General features: G+C 33.8%; 2 protein-coding genes and 1 pseudogene across 2 annotated transcripts; 1 reads left to right on the top strand and 2 right to left on the bottom strand.

Annotated features, from left to right (window-relative positions):
• Positions 1-2148: 2148 nt before the first annotated feature.
• On the bottom strand, positions 2149-11097 carry LOC129872611 (alcohol acyl transferase 1 allele GSa-like; annotated as a pseudogene).
• LOC129874511 (cationic amino acid transporter 1) lies at positions 3146-7884 on the top strand. Its single transcript, XM_055949803.1, has 4 exons — positions 3146-3471; positions 3965-4395; positions 6237-6887; positions 6979-7884. Exons 2-4 carry the CDS (start codon positions 3978-3980, stop codon positions 7734-7736), a joined length of 1827 nt encoding a protein of 608 aa, XP_055805778.1. The 5' UTR covers positions 3146-3471; positions 3965-3977; the 3' UTR covers positions 7737-7884.
• A 3799-nt stretch (positions 11098-14896) lies between the features above and the next one.
• Positions 14897-17304, bottom strand: LOC129872610 (zinc finger BED domain-containing protein RICESLEEPER 1-like). The gene is made up of 4 exons (XM_055947552.1): positions 16714-17304; positions 15207-16599; positions 15066-15126; positions 14897-14976 (listed from the first exon to the last, which is right to left on the bottom strand). The coding sequence occupies exons 1-3, from the start codon at positions 17302-17304 to the stop codon at positions 15092-15094; spliced, it is 2019 nt and encodes a 672-aa protein (XP_055803527.1). The 3' UTR covers positions 14897-14976; positions 15066-15091.
• Positions 17305-19346: the final 2042 nt, after the last annotated feature.

Below are 19346 nucleotides of genomic sequence, written 5' to 3'. Positions count from 1 at the left end.
GTCTGATTCACTTTAGGGAATGACAAAGAATCAACGGGCCGACTATCATGATTTTTCATTAAAAGTTCGTTGTGGCGTTCAGCAATAAGAAGGTGAAAATAATTCAAAATATTTTTTTAAAACCCTTTTCACGATATTACTGCTGCATGAGCATATTCGCGGGTGAAAATGTGAAGTGTGTGTTTTCAATAATAGTTCGTTGTGGCGTTCAACAATAAGAAGGTGGAAAAGTAATTCAAAATATTTTTAAAACCCCTTTTTGCGATATTGCTGCTGCATGAGCATATTCGCGGATGAAAATGTGGAGTATGTTTTTTCAAGTTTGTCTTGTTCAATGATTTCTTCTCCGCATAAATTTAACTGTCCTATAATTCTAAACAAGACAAAATTATATTCAGTTATATTTTTGAAAACCATTAATATCAGATTGAGCCAATCATGACGTGTCTGTGGAAGGATGACCAACTTCAGGTGGTCATATCTTTTTTTTTAGATTCTTCCACAGTGTAAGGGGGTCTTTTAATGTGAGGTATTATAATTTTAACCGCTCATCAAGATGGTGGCGGAGAAATATCATGACTTTGGCACGGTCTTGACTAAATGCCGTTTTGTCATCTTTGATGGTGTCTGCCAGACCCATCGATTCTAGGTGTATTTCGGCATCTAATGTCAATGATAAGTAGCCTTTTCCAAATATATCAAGAGCAACAAATTCAAGTTTAGAGATATTCGACATTTTAAGAAAATAAAATTCTTACCATTTTATTACCTTTTTAAAATAGCTTAAAGTGATGAAGGCTCGTGCTGAACTATTATAAAATAAACTAAGCAAATTAAGAATAAAGGAGAAAAAAATAGTAAGAGAAGAGAGTATTGAGAGAATTCAGAGTATATCGCGTATATTTTACATTATAAAGATATGACCATTTTTATAGCCAAAAAATAGAACAAGTTATGAACAACTTGCTTAATAGATCCCACAAAGTGGACATCCACTTTCATAACATTAATTATATATTCTTAACATTGAAAGGAAAATGAAAAAAAAACTAAATGGTCAACACAGTTGGATTGATAATGTATTATATCTCCTCTAATTTTAAAAAATACGTAATAGGGAAAGACTACGGTATGTGTCTGATTGTAACAACTAACAAGAGGAGGCAAACGTGGAAGTCAATGGTACATGTTATAAGTCCAACTGATTAGGCAAGCAATCATAATTATAGCTCCTCTTTTTAAATATATAAAAAATAAATTATTATGTCTACACTATATTATTAAGCACAATTTTAGGCATTTGTTATGAGTATTTCCATTTAGAAGAAATGAGATGCCAACCTTTTTGATGTTAATGAATGAGCAGGTTGACGTCTAAGCAAAACTGTAGCCACTATAACAATTTAGAAGCACATATAATATTTGCAACAACAATAATAACATACGTATATGCAGAACTATTCATAATTTATTGTTAGTATTTTATGGAATAGAAAATTGTTTTCGATAGTTAATAATTAAATGAAAGGATAACCTAAAAAAAACCTTACCAAAATCCATACTTGTTTGAGCTAACGATATACTGCAAAAACAAAAGAAATAAATTAGATTTGGTCTACACTAAAACAGGAACCCTTAATTATTATACCATAAAATCAGAGAAAAAAATTATATTTTTACAATTGCGGTTTAAGAGATTTATATGGAATTTTATAAGAAAGTTTGATATAGGCTGAAATTAAATCTAACTCAGTTTTCCTATCCTAATCCAGTCAAGATTTCTAAACAAAGAAGAAGTTGAAGAATTCTAAACGTAAATGACAATTCAAGACGATATAAGTATTTATCATTAGATATAAATTAAAAATTCTTACATTTTCTAAATAAAAAGAAAAGCTTTAAAGGTTAGGACTTTTAATATAATTTAAAAAGATTAAAGAAGTATAATTTTAATCAATTTTTAAGTACTAAATATTAGGAGTATAATTTTTTTGCCATTTTTAAGAATTTGTTTTTGGCCATATTTGTTTTGAACGTTGTTCTTCTTCTTCTTCTTTTTTTTTGATCTTTTGCGGCCTATTTTTTTGGACCCTTTGCAGGAACTTTTTAAAAAAATCTTTTTTGCCTATTATTTTGAAATACTTTTGATCAATTTTTTTTTGAGATCAAGTCTATTTTAGTTGGAAAAGAATTTTTTGGGTAGGAATTTAATCGTGATAAGAAATTTTTTTTTATTTAATTTTTATTATATTTATTATAATTAATATTTAATATCATTAAAATAATGATATATTAATTGAAGGAAAATGGTGAAAAGATGATTTTGATATAGATATTTACCATGAGATATAAATTAAAAATTCTTACATCTTTTAAATAAAAAAAAGATTTAAAAGTTAGGACTTTTAATATAGTTTAAAAAGATTTAAGAAGTATAATTTTAGCCAACTTTTAAGTACTAAACATTAGGAGTATAATTTTTTTTCCATTTTTAAGAATTTCTTTTTGGCCATATTTGTTTTGAACGTTGTTCTTCTTTTTTTTTTAATCTTTTGCTGGGCTATTTTTTTGGACCCTTTGCTGCAACTTTTTTAAAAAATCTTTTTTGTCTATTATTTTGAAAGACTTTTGACCAATTTTTTTTTTGAGATCAAGATTTTAGTTGGAAAAGAATTTTTCGGGTAGAAATTTAATTGTGATGAGAAAATCTTCTTTATTTAATTTTTTATTATATTTATTATAATTAATATTTAATATCATTAAAATAATGATATATTAATTGAAGGAAAATGGTGAAAAGATAATTTTGTCTAAAGCAAAATCTTTTAATGAAGAATAAAAAAATCAACCAACATTTTAAGGATTTTCGTGCTTTATATATATATATATAAGGGGTTGACTCTAGGATAATGGTCTCTTTTTTGGTAGTATCAATTATTTGTGTGTTTTATTTATTTATACACTGTTAAGCAATCCAACTTTATATATAGTGGGTTTCATTTGGACATAATTCAAATAAGTAATTATAATTGACGTTGATTTGAAGTTAAAATTTTGTTTGAACATGTAATTTGAATGTCATAAGTTATATTTTTTTTCATAAATATAAAAGGCTTATAAACTATCAAAACGCATGCAATTTTATAAAATGAGTAAATCACAATTCATAAACAAAAAATTCAAATAGATCCTAAGACACTATTTCCCATTACATCCTGTTACAAACTTCCATAAAAACACCGATTTAGAATCAAAATTTGAAATTTGGATACCAAATCCTGCACCAAACACCTACTAATATTTTTCCATACACACTACAGACACTAAAAGTTGCTGTTTAATATCTTTCCATATACAGCAGATCTGCTTCACACAAATACCTCTTTATATATATAGTGTAGTGTCTAGGTACATTGCATATTACCAGTGTGTTTCTTCAAGCTTTGAACAAAAACCATTGCTAATCACCAGGTATATATATTTCATCTTCCTTCTATTTTCTTTTCTCCAATTATTCAGTGAAACCAATTAGGTATTTTTGTGTAATTGCTTTGCATATTTTGGGATCTGAGATATGATTGTTTTCTTTATTTATGAGATATGAATTAAGTTAAAATTATTACGAGGAGTCAGCGTTCACTTCTTCAGTACAAACAGATTTTCTCGGGAAAACATCTTATTGAAATTTTCTTCTTTTCATTTCATTGTGCTATACATTCTGTTTCCTTTATCAGGTTCAAGTCCCTGACTACTTAACTAGTCGGCCCAATCTATTGATTCTAGCCACGAGTTTGGCAGAATTGCGTTGAAAAACTACCTAACGTGAATAAATAATTTATGGAGAAATCTATTTTTTCTAGAATCTAGAACTCATAAATTTAAAATTCTGGATTGTCAAGAATTGTAATGTAATCAGTTTTTATGTACTGCTAATTGGTTTTTGTTATATTCAAAATGTATGCAGAAAGTGAAACAACATGGGGATGGAAAATGAAGTACCAGAATCAGGAGGAGGAATCAGGCGAAGAAATTGTGTGTGCACAAAAGACGATTTTCTGCCGGAGGAATCATTTAAGAGCTGGGGCAATTACGCGAATGCGCTGAGGCAAACTCCGAGGAGGTTAATCGAACGGGCACTGACGCGATCGAATGATGAAGCGGAACTGGAGGTGAAGTCACGGAGTCAGCATGAAATGAAGAAGACACTGACTTGGTGGGATCTAATATGGTTCGGAATGGGAGCGGTGATCGGGGCAGGAATCTTCGTACTGACGGGGCTTGAAGCGAGCCAAGACGCTGGCCCTGCTGTTGTACTGTCGTATGCAGTTTCCGGCGTCTCTGCCTTGCTCTCCGTCTTTTGCTACACTGAGTTTGCCGTTGAGATCCCTGTTGCAGGTAATCATCATCATTAGTTTCAAAATCTCGATTAATTTGAATTTGCCTGAACCCTAACCCGTGTAAGATTAGAAAACGTTATTTATTAGAATTTTTTTTTACCATTTTCAGAATTTGAGATCTCTGATTAAGATAAGATTAGATGAATCATACTTACCTTTAGATAAGAATTGTCCATAAATGTAGTGGGATAGTAACTTAGAAAACAAGGCACGTTTAGAATAACATGATATAGTAAATTTTTTACAACTATCTATTAATTAATCTCTTATCTTAAAACCACTTTTCAATGTTGAATTAAACACAGGTAAATTTGTTGTCAATATAAAATTAATTTTTCTATAAGAAATTATACAAGGAGTTTTGATTATAAGCTTATATTATTACAACGAAAAATTGAATTTCGAGAATATTACGAAAAGTGGGATAGTAACAGCAAGCTAGCGTACACATGCATTTGTCAATAATTTGCACTTCACATATTAAAATGTTAGAAGTTTATTATTAGTCGATTGAATTGAAAAGGTTGATCCTAAAAGGGTGGGAGTATTGGATATTTCTTCTTTTTCCAAATGATGTGTACATTATTGGTGTGATGGATAAATGGTGATAATTTCGGGATAAATTTTTGATACCCTATAATTTCCTATTTGCTTACAAAATTTTGGATATTAATGCTGTCATTTTTAGTATCCATCATAATTAATTTTCATACAACTTATTTTTAAATCAAACGAGATGTGAGTCGTATATAGCCCAATATGAAAATGTAATGAACCAAAGGTTGTAGACTTGTTGTTGACTTCTCTAAAGACAGCGCAGCAAATCAGAAATTTGAATCTCCACTAAGCTTTTCGCAGTGTATAATAGGGCCAGGGTTGAAGAGTCAAAATTCCAGATTGGAAGCGCAAAGCTAACGTAATTACGTTCCTTCTCACATTTTCTTTCGTTTACTGGGGTCTACTTATGCTTTAATTAGTGTCAAAATTGACGCTCGTTTTGGATCCTCATTTCCGGCTGTATTTTTTTGACTTTTAGGATCATTTGATGTTTATTTTACGAGAATCAATAAATTAAATAAATTAAATTAAATTGAATTTTGAAGTGTTTGGTCTAGTGGTAAAACACATCATTGTAGTGTGTCATGTGTAAATTAGGTGTACATCACAAATTTAAACGTATATAACAATCTGGTATGTAAGTGGAAAAAGATAGAGATGTGGGTCTATTATTATCCATCCAGTATGAAATCTTATGCTGTTGGCTCCCGTTTTTTTTTTACCCCATGTATATTCCCAGTGCTCACGCCCATTCAATTTTCAATTTTGTTTTTGGGTTCTAAATAATATATAGTCTAATCCCTAATTTGTAAATTCTAGTATGGTCTGAATTATTTTGAACAAATTGTAAAATGTTAACTGCATTTCGATTGACAAAATGAATTATTTGTTACTGCATTTCAATGTTTAATCACTGGCAATCATTCAATACGACCTATTAGGATTGTATAATCTCATCTACTCTGTTGATTAAATGATTAGTAAATATGCATACTAATTATGAAACTCATAGTGATAAGGTGTTGATTAATAACTTAAAATCATCCCATCTAAGAGTTACGAGTCCTGATCAGATAAATTCGTCAAATATGTTTGATAAATTGAAATTATCATCACTAACTGCATATTAATGTTTGTTGAAGTGTATGTGTGACCATCTTCATTTGAAAAAGGTTAAACTTTTAGATACATCACACTTTTATTTACTTAATTATAGTTTCAATAATATTCATGGAGTTTTTATTAAGGAATATGTACTAAATTTTAAAATGATTATTTTAGGTGGTTCATTTGCCTACTTGAGGGTGGAGCTTGGTGATTTCGTGGCCTTCATTGCTGCTGGAAACATCCTTCTTGAATATGTGATTGGTGGTGCTGCAGTGGCTCGTTCATGGACCTCATACTTTGCAACTCTACTGAACTTCAAGCCTGATAAATTCCTCATCACGGCTCATGGTTTAGCCAAGGGCTACAACCAACTTGACCCAATCGCGGTTGGGGTCTGCTTCATAATCTGCATCATTGCCATTCGTAGTACGAAGGGCTCTTCTCGTCTCAACTATGTTGCGTCGATCATTCACATTGTGGTGATCATTTTCATCATTGTCTGTGGCCTAATCAAGGCGGATACCAAGAACTACACCCCGTTTACGCCATTTGGTGCTCGTGGTATTTTCAAAGCTTCTGCGGTGTTGTTCTTTGCTTATGTTGGTTTTGATGCTGTTTCGACTATGGCTGAGGAAACTAAAGATCCAGCTCGAGATATCCCCATTGGTCTAGTTGGTTCTATGGTGATCACCACTACTGTGTACTGTTTATTGGCTATAACACTCTGTCTTATGCAGCCTTATCAGAGCATTGATCCTAATGCTCCGTTTTCCGTGGCGTTCAAAGCCGTTGGATGGAGTTGGGCGCAGTATATTGTGGCTGCAGGTAGGGGCGAAGCTACATTTTACTGTGTAGATAGATAATATTAAATCTTGAATACTCTTAGCGAAATTTCTGACTTTGCCACTGGCTACAGGTGCATTGAAAGGAATGACCTCAGTGTTGCTTGTAGGCGCAGTTGGTCAGGCTCGTTATCTCACTCACATTGCGCGGACTCATATGATGCCTCCATGGTTTTCCTATGTTGATGAAAAAACAGGTACGCCTGTCAATGCCACGGCTGTCATGATGTCTGCTACAGCACTCATCGCCTTCTTCACGAAGCTTGAAATTCTCTCCAATCTCTTGTCAATCTCCACCCTTTTCATCTTCATGCTCGTTGCCCTCGCTCTCCTTGTCCGTCGTTACTATGTAAGCGGTGTAACCACAAATGCAAACCGCAACAAGCTAATTATATGCCTATTGCTCATTCTCGGGTCCTCAATTGCCACGGCTGCTTATTGGGGACTTAGCGAGAAAGGATGGATTGCATACTGTTTTACTCTGCCTATTTGGTTTTCAGCAACTGCTGGAATTTGTATTTTCATTCCTCAGGCTCGAAATCCGAAGCTTTGGGGTGTGCCTCTTGTACCTTGGTTGCCATCAGCCTCAATATCAATCAACATTTTCCTACTGGGCTCGATAGATAAAGATTCGTTCATAAGATTTGCTGGCTGGACATGCTTTCTTTTGGCCTATTACTTCTTTTTTGGGCTACATGCTTCCTATGACATAGCAAAGGAATTCGAAAAGAGCAAAGGGTGGAAGAATAATACTATTGAAGAAGGAAATTGTACTTCTAAGGGGGTAGTTAACAAAGATGTTCCTATTGCTCCTGTTGCTTCTGGTAACTGAATTAATTGTGTCTAAATGATGGTACAATGTTATGTTCCTAGCTAGTGCTCCTATTTTTTTGTCTTCAGATATATGCATATGATGTTAGTCCGTTTGTACACTCTTGTTTCTTAAAGTAAATAAGTAAAATTGCTGCATTGTACTCGTATCAAACATGTGGCAGACTACCTTGCTTATGATGGTTTTGTACCCTTCCGGCTTCCGGCAAAGACCGCTTGGGCAGGGGTGGCTCCATAGAGTTAGAAAAAAAACAAGCACTTTAAGCCCTCAAATTTGAGGCGCCTCATTTTTATTTTTTTTAGCAATAAGAGGTTATAGATTATTTTAGAAAAAATATTGAGACTATCTATAAAAAAATGATATATATAAATATATATGCTAGGTAAGGTTGCGTATAATAAATTCTTCTCCGAACCCCGCGCATAACGGGAGCTTTAGTGCACCGGACTGCCTTTTATATATATATTATCAATTGAAAAAGAATTGTTAAAAGAATCGGTCATAAAAAAAATTAACAATTCTGCATCTCAAAGAGGTAGAAGAATACACTTCGTAAGAAAAATGTATTAATTTATTTTTTAAAGTTTAAGACCTCCATTCAATTTTCGCTTTAGGCCAATAATATGTTTGAGCCTTCCCTGCGCTTTAAATTATAATGATCTTCTAAATTTGGCGTCTTTTATTGAGACTCCTTTGAATTATCCAGAGTCTTAATTATTTGAACTAATTAGCTATTTGATAACCTTTAATCCCTAGATGTTGATGTCGTAAAGAGAGAAACTACACTCTCTTTTAGGTGTGTGAGGATGAAAAATATTGAAAAATCAACTTCCAAGTAGGCAATTTTTCAACCATTAATTGTTACATACTCATCTACGATTATTTATTCAAGTATTTCTTCTTGCTTCAACTTAATATATAATGCAAAATTTACCCCAACTTTGCATTTTTAAAATTTGTTCTTTAAATACAATAGAGACTTGTTTCAACTTTCAACCATTTGTTTTAGAGATAATATCAAAAGCACATCTACACTATCTTTTTTTTTGAGTTTCATACCTGAGTGAGTTTTGAGTGAGTTAGGTATGAAACTCACTCAGGTATGAAACTCAAAAAAAAAAAATAGTTTATATGTGTTTTTGACACTTATCTCTTTGTTTCAACTGTGTATTTTTATTTTTATTTTAGGCAAATAAGAACAACAAAAAATAACTTGTTTTGGACTCCATTTTGGCCAAATAAAATTAGTTTTGTCAAAAATAATGAAGTATCTATTGTGTATTTCTTCTTTAGATTCAATGATTATATATTTCAACTATGTATTTTCTTATCAGGCCAAAATCAATAGTGATAAAATTAACTTTTATATGCATATACATGAAAAGCTATTTCTATAGCCATTAAATTTATTCGCAATTAATCTTCCACATAAATTTCCTACTTACATATAAAACCATGTATTTTGGGGTGCAAGTTAAAAAACTTGAAATCTTTATTCTACATTTTTGAAAGTAATCTTATAGACAATCTGTTGAAATTTTTCCATGGCCAGTGGGGGCAAACTTATAGCTATCAGAATACCTTTTTCTCCCATGTTATTTTTAAGAGGCACACAAAAGTTAATATTAGATATAGCTTTTGGAACCCCTCCAAAAATGGGATCTCCCCATCCAAATTCAATTTCATCAAATCCAGCAGATCTATTATCTGAAATAATAAAATTCCATGATTTAGTCAATTTCGGTCGCCCTTTAATCACCATTAAATCCGCCACTTATCTAATGTACTCTTCGTTCATCTTGCTATTGATACTGCTGCTGAAGAAACCCATGTATTCCCATAATATCCTTCGGGAACTTCGAATACAAGGTAAGTCAAATGAACAACCTCTTTGGGGTCCAGATCAAGAGCAATTGTACGACACTTCCAAAAAAACGAGACTAGTAACTCGAATATCGTACTACTTGCTAGATGATTCGGAGCAACTTGATCTCGAATGGCTTCCATCTCCTTATTTCCAAAGAAGAATGAGTGTTGTATCAACTTACTATCGTCCCATGCATTAATTTTGCTTGAGTATTCCACTTGCTCATTTTCAAACTCATGGTGTGTATATGTAATGCGTGGTGAGGATCTAGCACTTAAAGAGATCCCTTTGACATACGGGTAATATAGTAGGCGTTGAAGTTCCTTTGATAAATTCAGTTAACGCATTTTGAAACAATTTCATGCCATATGCTTCTTTTGAGCCGAGGGTCTTTCGGAAACAGTCATCCTATATTGGTAGGAGTAAGGTTTGCGTACACTTTACCCTCTCCAGATCCCACAGTGTGGGATTTCACTGAGTTGTTGTTGTTGTTATGCATCCGTCATAGTGTGATTAAATCTTGAATCCTATCGCAAATTCGCCACAATTAAAACGGGTCACCTATGAAAAAAGATAGAGGCCAATTATATTAGCTTAATTAATTAAAAGAACTTTAATGGTTATCGGAAGCAAAATCAAAGTACCAAACTCTTGGCACACCTCATCCAATTAAGTAAAAGTTCAGATAATCAATCAATTGAGCTATTAAGATTCCCGTTTATATCAATTATAAGTCATATTATAAGTTAATGAATTCGTCCAATATTATATTATTGACACTTCTCCTTTTCCATCACTCAACTTAAAGCAAAATGTGACAATGAAAAGAGAATCAAATTAAGCAAATTTTGGCATTGATAAAAGGTGGTGTTTCGCCTAGTTTATACGTAACTCGACTACTTCATTAGATTTCTATTATCTCCCAATAGTACATATACCGTGTAATTTTGCTTATTAAATTTTAGACACACATGACAACACATACTAGTAATACTTTTCACGTCTCCATTGAGATTTGAATTCATCGACTATTAGGCCACATGAGACGGTAGAAAAAAGTAATAATAATTTACCTGAACCAACAAAAGAGGGCAGCCAATGATTCCATCAGAACCAGGTATATTATATAGCAATTGATGGTGGCTTAATGTTGTCACCTAACTTTTCAAGCTTCACATGTGCATCAGCTTCAATAAACAATATCCCTTCACCATTACAATCCACAACAAGCTTTTTATTACTCTCTAATTCAATTAACCTACCAGCTAATGGATAATAAAATACTAGTGTTTTGGATAATCCTTCTTTAATAACCTTTGCAGGATCTTTATAATTAATCACTTTCATTAGTGAAGGATTAATATTATATTTGTAGAAAAATAATATGGGAATTTGGAAACGAAGACTGCGTTGATCATCTATATCTGAAAGATGTTTTCTCTCACGAGGTGTTTTTGTTGCTGGAACTACTAATTCTGGGTTGTGACGTGTCATTAAGATTTCTAAAGGTAGTGACATTCCCATTAAAAATAAATAGTAGAATATGAGTGTGGTTTATTGAAATATGTATTCAATGAGTAAGCATTTGAATTTGAATTTATAGCTAGTGCCAATGTTTAAAGAAGTCTCGCATCCGAATTTTTTTTGGATAATTTATCTTCTTATATGGACTTGAATCAAATATTATATTTTTATATGATATCAGAATCAGATTCATCCCAATCACTTTTAATTAACGATGTTATCGATGGTAGCATGTAATTATCGAGATTCAATTGAACTCATTAAATTAATTTTTGAATTAAATTAAATCCAAAGATCATTTTTGTTACCAAATTAATGATAAAACTTTAAAAGTTAAACTTATCAAACTTATCAAGAGGTGGAAGAGGTGGTGAAATTGTTCAAAAAGTCAAAGCTGTTATTGGTGAAGAACGTGACTTTGGGTGGAGAAAGAAAAATAAGGAGAAGAGAGATTATTAAAATAATATTTTAATAGTTAATTTTGGTGCTCATTCTCTCAAAGATAGTGAACTACATTCAGTTCGTCACATAAGCATTAGGGTGAAATTAATTACAATTTTAAATAGTTCAGGGGGGTGCTAGGACACCCGTTTAGTTGGAGTGTGTAGTTGGATTTCGAATATAGATTGGGGGGCTATTTGGCTATTTTTTCACTCAATGAACGAAGAAATTACTCATTCGGAACTCAAGAAACTAGGGCTAAAACTCAATCAACTGTTTAACAATAGAATTTAGACGTAGGGCGCGTGGATGAACTCAATCCAACGCTATGATTAGCCTTGCATACCTGGAACGAAGATTATCTAAGCGAAAATCAAATACTTGGCTTGAAACTCTTGAACCCTAATATTTCCTCTTCTCTCCAATCCTTGCTCTCAAAAGTTTTGGGTGTTTAATGAGAGAAAACCCCCCTTTAAAAACTGATAAGGGACAAATTTTGATCCTAAACGTCGTGGGTTAGGTATAGGAGGAGTGGGGAAAAGATAAGAACGCCCCTCATTAAAACTAGAAACAGACCAAAAAAATACATGTAAATCGCATGAAAGGAATTGGCCTAAAATTCAATCGAGACCACTTTTCCACATGATTTTTCTCCCTGATCGATATTCCGACCTTGAATTGGCCAAAAAAATTAGGTATGGTATGTTATGCGATCGTGTTATCCTCTAGGGGTATTTTTTGAAAATTTCCGGAGTATAAAAATATCTCCCCTTTGATATTATTCATTCTTGAATGATGAGTAAACAAAGAAACAGTATCATCATTCATCTTCCATCTACTCAACCTAGTAAAAGAGATCGATCGACCACAAAATAACAGACAACAAAAATGAAAAAAAAATCTTAAATCAAATAATGCATGAACACGAGACAACAAAAATGACAAAAATAGTGATTTTTGCTTATTATTAGCCACAACATAAATAGTGGGTGGTAATGGACAAATTCAAAACGAGTAATGAATTTGGCAAAAATTTCAAAAATCATAATCTTTAAATTCTTAAGTTAATTTGAATTTGCATCGGTAAAGCCTTTTCACAATCGAAACATTTGATTAACAAAAAAAAATTCATTCCCTGCACCACACCCTTTGCATGGTTACGAAAGTTAAGAAACAGCATCATCATTCATCTCCCACCTATTCAACCTAGAGATCGACCACAAAATAACAGTCAACAAAAATGAAAAAAAAAATTCTAAATCAACAATGCATCCATGGACCACGAGATATAACAGACAACAAAAAATGACAATCTTAAATTAAACGCGGTTCAAACAAAATCCTCGTACGTATGATACTCTCCTACCACACCCACTATAGATTGTTGGGTTAAAACCCCTCAAAAATACATTTAACATAATACAATATTCTTTCCAACTTAAAATAAGTGAATTTTTTGAAGGGACAATTTCAAATATATACAATAAACTAATTAGTTTACAACAAATATAGTCATGTTTTATTTACATTACTTATACATGATCTATATACTGAATATACATTATGATATATTTAAAAACTGAATATAGCTTGACTTTACATTAAATATACACTGACTATACATACCTATACAACGAATGATTATTTTTTTGATAATTATTTTTATCGAATGACCATGTGCCTATGTGGCATAATTAAACCTTTTTGGAATGTATCATACCTCAAAAGTTAATAAATTCCACTAATCAAAAGGTTATTTGATAATATTACCTTTTTTGCTTTCTCCAAAATTTTCTTAAAAGTAGAACATGATCCAAGTAAACGTCCAATTGAATTTAACAAAAAGTGCTAAAAATATATTTATTTTGGACTAAATGGTGTATTATTTAATTTGGGTCAAGCACAGATTTTTCAAAAAGAAACTCACACTTTTAAGAGTATCCCTACGCCTAACTATGTGGTATCGCTTTTTTTCCCTGCTATCAATGCGGGGGTTTGTTTGCACACACAACCGAACTAAGTTTCACATGACTAAATATCACTTAATGAGCTTATTTTGGGGAGTTGTGTGTGGCCCCACTTCATCAAGTATTTATGGCCACCAACACTCATTGGCAAAGCTACAAATAAAGATAGATTATTGTCGGGCTAAATTAATCGAACACATTCAGTATGATATGATTTTGTCCGTTTTGAGCCAAATCCGTACTATTTTCTCAAAAATGTCTCATACCACTAAAGTATTTCTACACCTTATATGTAATTTTAATTTTAATTTTTATACTACTATCTGTGAGACTTAGTTCGTATACCAACAAATATCCCTAATAATTAGACCGTAAAATTAGGGCTGGGCGTTCGGTATTCGGTTCGGTATTTTCAAAATTTAGATTCGATAATTCGGTAATCGGTAATTCAAAGTATATACCAAATACCGAACTTTCAAACTTCGGTTCGGTAATTCGGTAATCGGTAAATAAAAATTCGGTTCGGTACGGTATTCGGTAATACCAAAATTTATGCATCTTATAAGATCAACACTTGCATCACATTATGGATGGCACCACCATCAGGGTTCAAGGATTTCAATAACATTAATATCACATCAAACATCACACAACAACAACTACAATCTGCAAACTGAAGTTGAACATGGAGGAGCAACAGCAACTTCCAACAACTACAACTCCAGCTCTTGGAGGCCCTTGCTCTTGTTTATTTGTTTGTTTGTGTGTTTATGCAGGTTACTGGAGCAGCAAATCCCAACAAGCTGTAGTTGCACATGCCCTGGTCCCTCTCCAACTCACTCTCCAACATCAACAAAACCCCAACAAAGTGCAGAAACTCAAGGCACCAAATTCACAGCTCCAACAATTTCTGAAAATGCAGATTACTGGAGGCTTCAGAGTTCACCTTACAGCTGTGGGGAGGACAATCACAACACTGCTGGAGCCATTTTTCTCCTATGCAGAAACATCACACAACAACAGCAGAGACTACCACCAAATTAATGCACTCAAAATGATTTTGCAACTTGAAGGATGCAATTTACTTGGAGCCAACAACAAGCAACAACCAACAGCAGCAAATTCAGATTAAGTCAACAACAACCAATCTGAAGTTGTTAGAGCACTACATGGCTATTCTTCAGCACATCTTCAGAAGCAACATATCTCCAACAAGTTGCACCTTCTTCAGCATCAACAATTCCAACAAACTAGATCACAACTTACTTCCTTTTCAACATCTTCAGCAGCTCCCTACACTACAACCAGCAGCAACAACACCTGCAGCAGCTCCTTACACACACTACAACCAGCAGCAACAACAAACTACAACACCTGCAGGCTGCAGGCTGCACTGCAGCAACAATAAGCTGCAACACAATCAACCAGCAACAACAATAAGCTGCAACAGCATACAACATGCAACAACAACAATAAAATGATTCAGCTGCAACACACAACAACAACAAACAACATAAGCTGCAACACTACCTGCAGCAGCAGCACACTACACACCTTCAGCTTGAACAATGCAAATCAATATCATCCATAGCTAAAAAGAATTTAAAATGTGTCAATAATTAAACAAAGTAAAAAAATATAAAAATAAAATACCAAAGCTGAAAAACATACCAAGTTCAAGTTTCATAAGGTCATTAAAATCTTCTTCAACATTTATGGGATAAGACTCATTTCGACGCCAATCTTGAAGACAAATAACAGCTTGCACCAATTTCGGAGTCAAAGAACTCCTAAATGAATCAAGAATACGGCCTCCGGTGCTAAAGGCACATTCCGATGCCACACTAGAAATTGGAATTGCCAACACATCACGAGCCATCTCGGAAAGAATTTTATATCTAGGAGAATGAACTTTCCACCACGACAAGATATCAAAATTGTCGTCATCATCAGTCGGCTCTAGTTCTTCACTAAGATACCTTTCCAACTCCGACTTACTACCCAAACCTGTACCATCTAGTTTGTTCCTCTTCATTTGGATCCTATTTCTTACTTTTGTTGATTTTGTGCTAGTGTTAGAGATAGATGAATCTGATGTCTGACTCGATAAATCAGAGAGAGTAGATGGGCGTCGAGATACATTAGAGAATTTTGCTACATACTCTTCAAACATAGATTTCATGTAAGTCACCATTTCATCTTTTATTTCACTCCCTTTTTCATCTCCAAACATATCCTCAAGTGCGTCGCCAACATACTCTAGTTTGTTACGAGGATCTAAGATAGAGGCAATAAAAAGTACTTTATTCATTTTTTCAGGAGCACCCCAATACTTGACAAACTTTTGTTTCATTTTTTCTCCCATTTTTGCCAAAGAAGGATCATTGTCTTCCATACACTCTCTTAAATGATTGTGAAGCTCAACTATATCTTCAAAGTGACCAGCAGAAGTGACGTAGAGTGAACCTGAAACCTTTTCAGTTAGATCATAAAATCTTTTAAGAAATATTACCATATTACTTACCTTTTGCCAATCATCACTTTCAAGTACACCTGCAACACTTCCATCTTCACAAACATGATTAGCAAGATAAGTTGACAATCCACCATCTTCGAGATCAAAGTAATCAAATGCACTCTCAAAATGTTGTGCGGCATCCAACATCAAGTAGGTCGAATTCCACCGGGTTGGAACATCTAAACATAATGACTTCTTACTGTTTATATTTTTTAGTTCACAACATTCCTTAAATTTCCTAATCCTTGCGGGAGATTGTCTAACATATTTCACCATTTGCCTAACACGTTTGATCGATGGACCAACTTCTTTCAGGCCATCTTGCACAATAAGATTCAAAATGTGAGCCATACATCTCACGTGAAGATGGTTACCACATTTCATGTTAGATCCCCAATTAACTATTTGTTTGTGTAACTCTTTCACCATGACATCATTAGAAGAAGCATTATCTACAGTTATAGTGATTATTTTCTCCAATTTACAATCAAGCAAACACTTACTAATACAACGGGCCATTTCGTCACCCTTATGACTAGTAACAACCTGAAAGTTTAAAATTCTTTTATGCAAAAGCCAATCACTATCAATAAAGTGTACTGTCAAACACATATAATTTATTCTTTGAATAGATGTCCATGTGTCTGTGGTTAGACAAACTCTCGGTGATGTTTCTTTCAAATACTTCATAAACTTTTGTCTCTCTTCACCAAAAACTTGATAACAATCCCTAGTCACTGTTCTACGGGAGGGAACTCGAAATAAAGGTTGGGTTTTTTTCATAAAATTCTTAAAACCTTCCTTTTCAACAAAACGAAAAGGAAGTTCATCAAGGATTAACATCTCAACTAAAGCCCTCCGAGATGCCTCTTGATCAAAAGTCCAAATTGCCCCATCACACATTTCACCTTCTAAGGGAAAGTTTAAATTTGATTGTTTGTACTTGGAATTGAAATTGTTAACCTTATTTGGATTTTTAGGACAAGTTTTCAAATGTTTATTCAGTCCACTTGTTCCATTTTTAGTTGAATCAGCTAAGAGAACTTTACCACAATACCTGCACTTAGCTTTATTAATTCCATCTTCTATGAGCTTCTCATAATGCGGCCAAGCAGCAGATCTTGATTCTATAGCTTTTCTCTTCACCGTCAATGCATGTTGTTGAACTTCCATTGTTGAATCAAGAGACTCGGTAAGAGCCAAAGGTGCGCTTCCAATGACATTGGTCGTTCGACTTGTTTCATCTTCCATCTAAACATTGAAGAGAATACAAATGTTATAAGACATAAATTAACAATCATTTTCATTTGAAAGAAAGGAAGCAGGAAACAAAGCAACAAAGATTGAGCGATTTTTATTTTTATGGGCTAAATTTTGAAGAGGAGAAAATAACAACCATTTCCCTTTTATTTCACAAGTATAACACCATAACAAATTAACAACCTCAAAGAAAGAGGTCAAAATCTGAACCCGTAAAGCCACAATATAAACTGTTTGGCTATACAAGTATATATAATATGACCAGTCACAAAAAACAAATAATTAAAAAAACCCTAAGTACAATTAGCGAAATCATTGTTCATAATCAGGGTAAAGAAAAAAAAAGGTTAGTGAAGTTCAGAGTTCCTTCACAAAGGTGGAAAGATGTACCATATTGATATTGTAAGAGTACAATGATAGTATTCTGCGAGTTGAGTTGTTATTATTATTGTTAGCAGTAAAAATAGAGGGAAGCTGAATCTTGAACCTGGACGCCAGATGACTTGAATCTGGCTGGACCCCTAAATAGTTGATTTGTTGCAAAATCTTACTTTTAATCTTCCTGAACTTCTACCTCTAACTCAATTTTGCTATTGAAGACTTGTACCCCACCCTGGAAGTTCTAACAATTTTACAGAGGTCTAAGGTGTGAGAATATGAGTCGGGAAGATTAGAGTCAGCCAAATCAACTCTCTAGGATCCGCTCTCAACCCTTGTGATACAAGATTCGAGTCATCAGAACTTCGGTTGAATGGCTGAAGGCGACGTGAAGGCACGGTGAAGCTGAAGGGCTGAAGGCGGCGTGAAGGGCTGAAGGGCGAAGGCGGCGTGAAGGGCAGAACCGCAGAAGCAGAACTTCAATTGTAGTAGTGAAGTATTGAGATGAATAGGTTATACTGAAAGTGAATAGGTTAAGTGTTGTTAGGGTATGTTGAAAACAAATGGGCTGGATTAAATTATAGGAATGGGCCTATAGCCCTTTATGTTTACAAATTAAAAGGAATTTTTAGGAGGCCCAACAGAAATAATTCGGTATTCGGTAAATCCCGAATACCGAACGGGATAATTAATAAATACCGAAACCGAACCCGAAATACCGAAATTTAATATTCCGGTACCGAATACCGGACCCAAGTACCGAATACCGAATACCGAAATACCGAAATAGCCGGTTCGGTTCGGAAATTCGGTTTTCGGTATTTTATGCCCACCCCTACGTAAAATTAACACCATATATTGCTTCAAGTTTGATATGATGGCCCTGTATGCATCACACAACAATGTTTATTAAGATGGACAATGATGAGTCCGTGAAACAAACAATATGTGCGGTAAAATATTTGCGATAGTGATTTTCAATTTTAAAAAGTCCTCTCTTACCGAACTAAGCCAAATCCTACGTCTTCGAGTCAACCCGCGTGTTTTCGAAAAATCCTGCACCCATGGTTATACGACCTGCCCTTTCAGCCGGAGCTTTCATGGCATTGCCCCATTACCTAAATGTTTGAATGTGAGCTATACCGCAAGGAGCCAAACGGGCGTACTGTGGCCTTTCCTATTGAATCCCCAACAATAAACAAACATGCATGGTTCTGCCACTGCATACAATAGCGCTAAGATTAGACCATACAAGCATGGTATATCTTGGGTTATAAGGTTTTGACTTTGTTAATTTAAGATGAATTTAAATGAACAATATAGTCAGTGAGGATTCATGTAGCCGATTTTAACTTTTTTGTAATGATTAGTTGTTGTTGGCCTAATGAAGACTATATAAGGTCAATAATGCACAAGTATACCCGGGTTTGTTGCCTCCCACCAACACATAACAAATAACTCTACCCATCAAAACTTGCTTAGATGGAAAAAAAAGTGGGTAAAACTACCCACCAAAACTTGGCTACGATGGGGAAAAATCATGGCGTTCTTTTATTTTTTTGTTGAAAATTAGAACTTGAGACCTCAAAATTCTCCAACCACCAGGCCACTCTCATGGTGCAACTGTAGGTAACTTTACATATAGAACATTCAAT

The sequence above is a fragment of the Solanum dulcamara genome, chromosome 11, assembly GCF_947179165.1.
Source record: "Solanum dulcamara chromosome 11, daSolDulc1.2, whole genome shotgun sequence".
In the NCBI taxonomy this organism is placed as follows: Eukaryota; Viridiplantae; Streptophyta; class Magnoliopsida; order Solanales; family Solanaceae; genus Solanum; species Solanum dulcamara.
Note: the sequence above shows the minus strand (reverse complement) of the source record. Positions and strands in the feature narration are given on the sequence as shown.

What these genes read in the sequence shown, in the direction of transcription:
- LOC129872610 (XM_055947552.1), bottom strand. Translation starts at nt 17,304, where the DNA reads ATGGAAGATGAAACAAGTCGAACGACCAATGTCATTGGAAGCGCACCT. An exon ending in TGAAAGAAACATCACCGAGA is followed by an intron (nt 16,600 to 16,713) that starts GTTTGTCTAACC and finishes TTAAACTTTCAG; the next exon opens with GTTGTTACTAGTCATAAGGG. An exon ending in CCTTATGAAACTTGAACTTG is followed by an intron (nt 15,127 to 15,206) that starts GTATGTTTTTCA and finishes AATTCTTTTTAG; the next exon opens with CTATGGATGATATTGATTTG.
- LOC129874511 (XM_055949803.1), top strand. Translation starts at nt 3,978, where the DNA reads ATGGGGATGGAAAATGAAGTACCAGAATCAGGAGGAGGAATCAGGCGA. An exon ending in CGTTGAGATCCCTGTTGCAG is followed by an intron (nt 4,396 to 6,236) that starts GTAATCATCATC and finishes TGATTATTTTAG; the next exon opens with GTGGTTCATTTGCCTACTTG. An exon ending in GCAGTATATTGTGGCTGCAG is followed by an intron (nt 6,888 to 6,978) that starts GTAGGGGCGAAG and finishes CACTGGCTACAG; the next exon opens with GTGCATTGAAAGGAATGACC.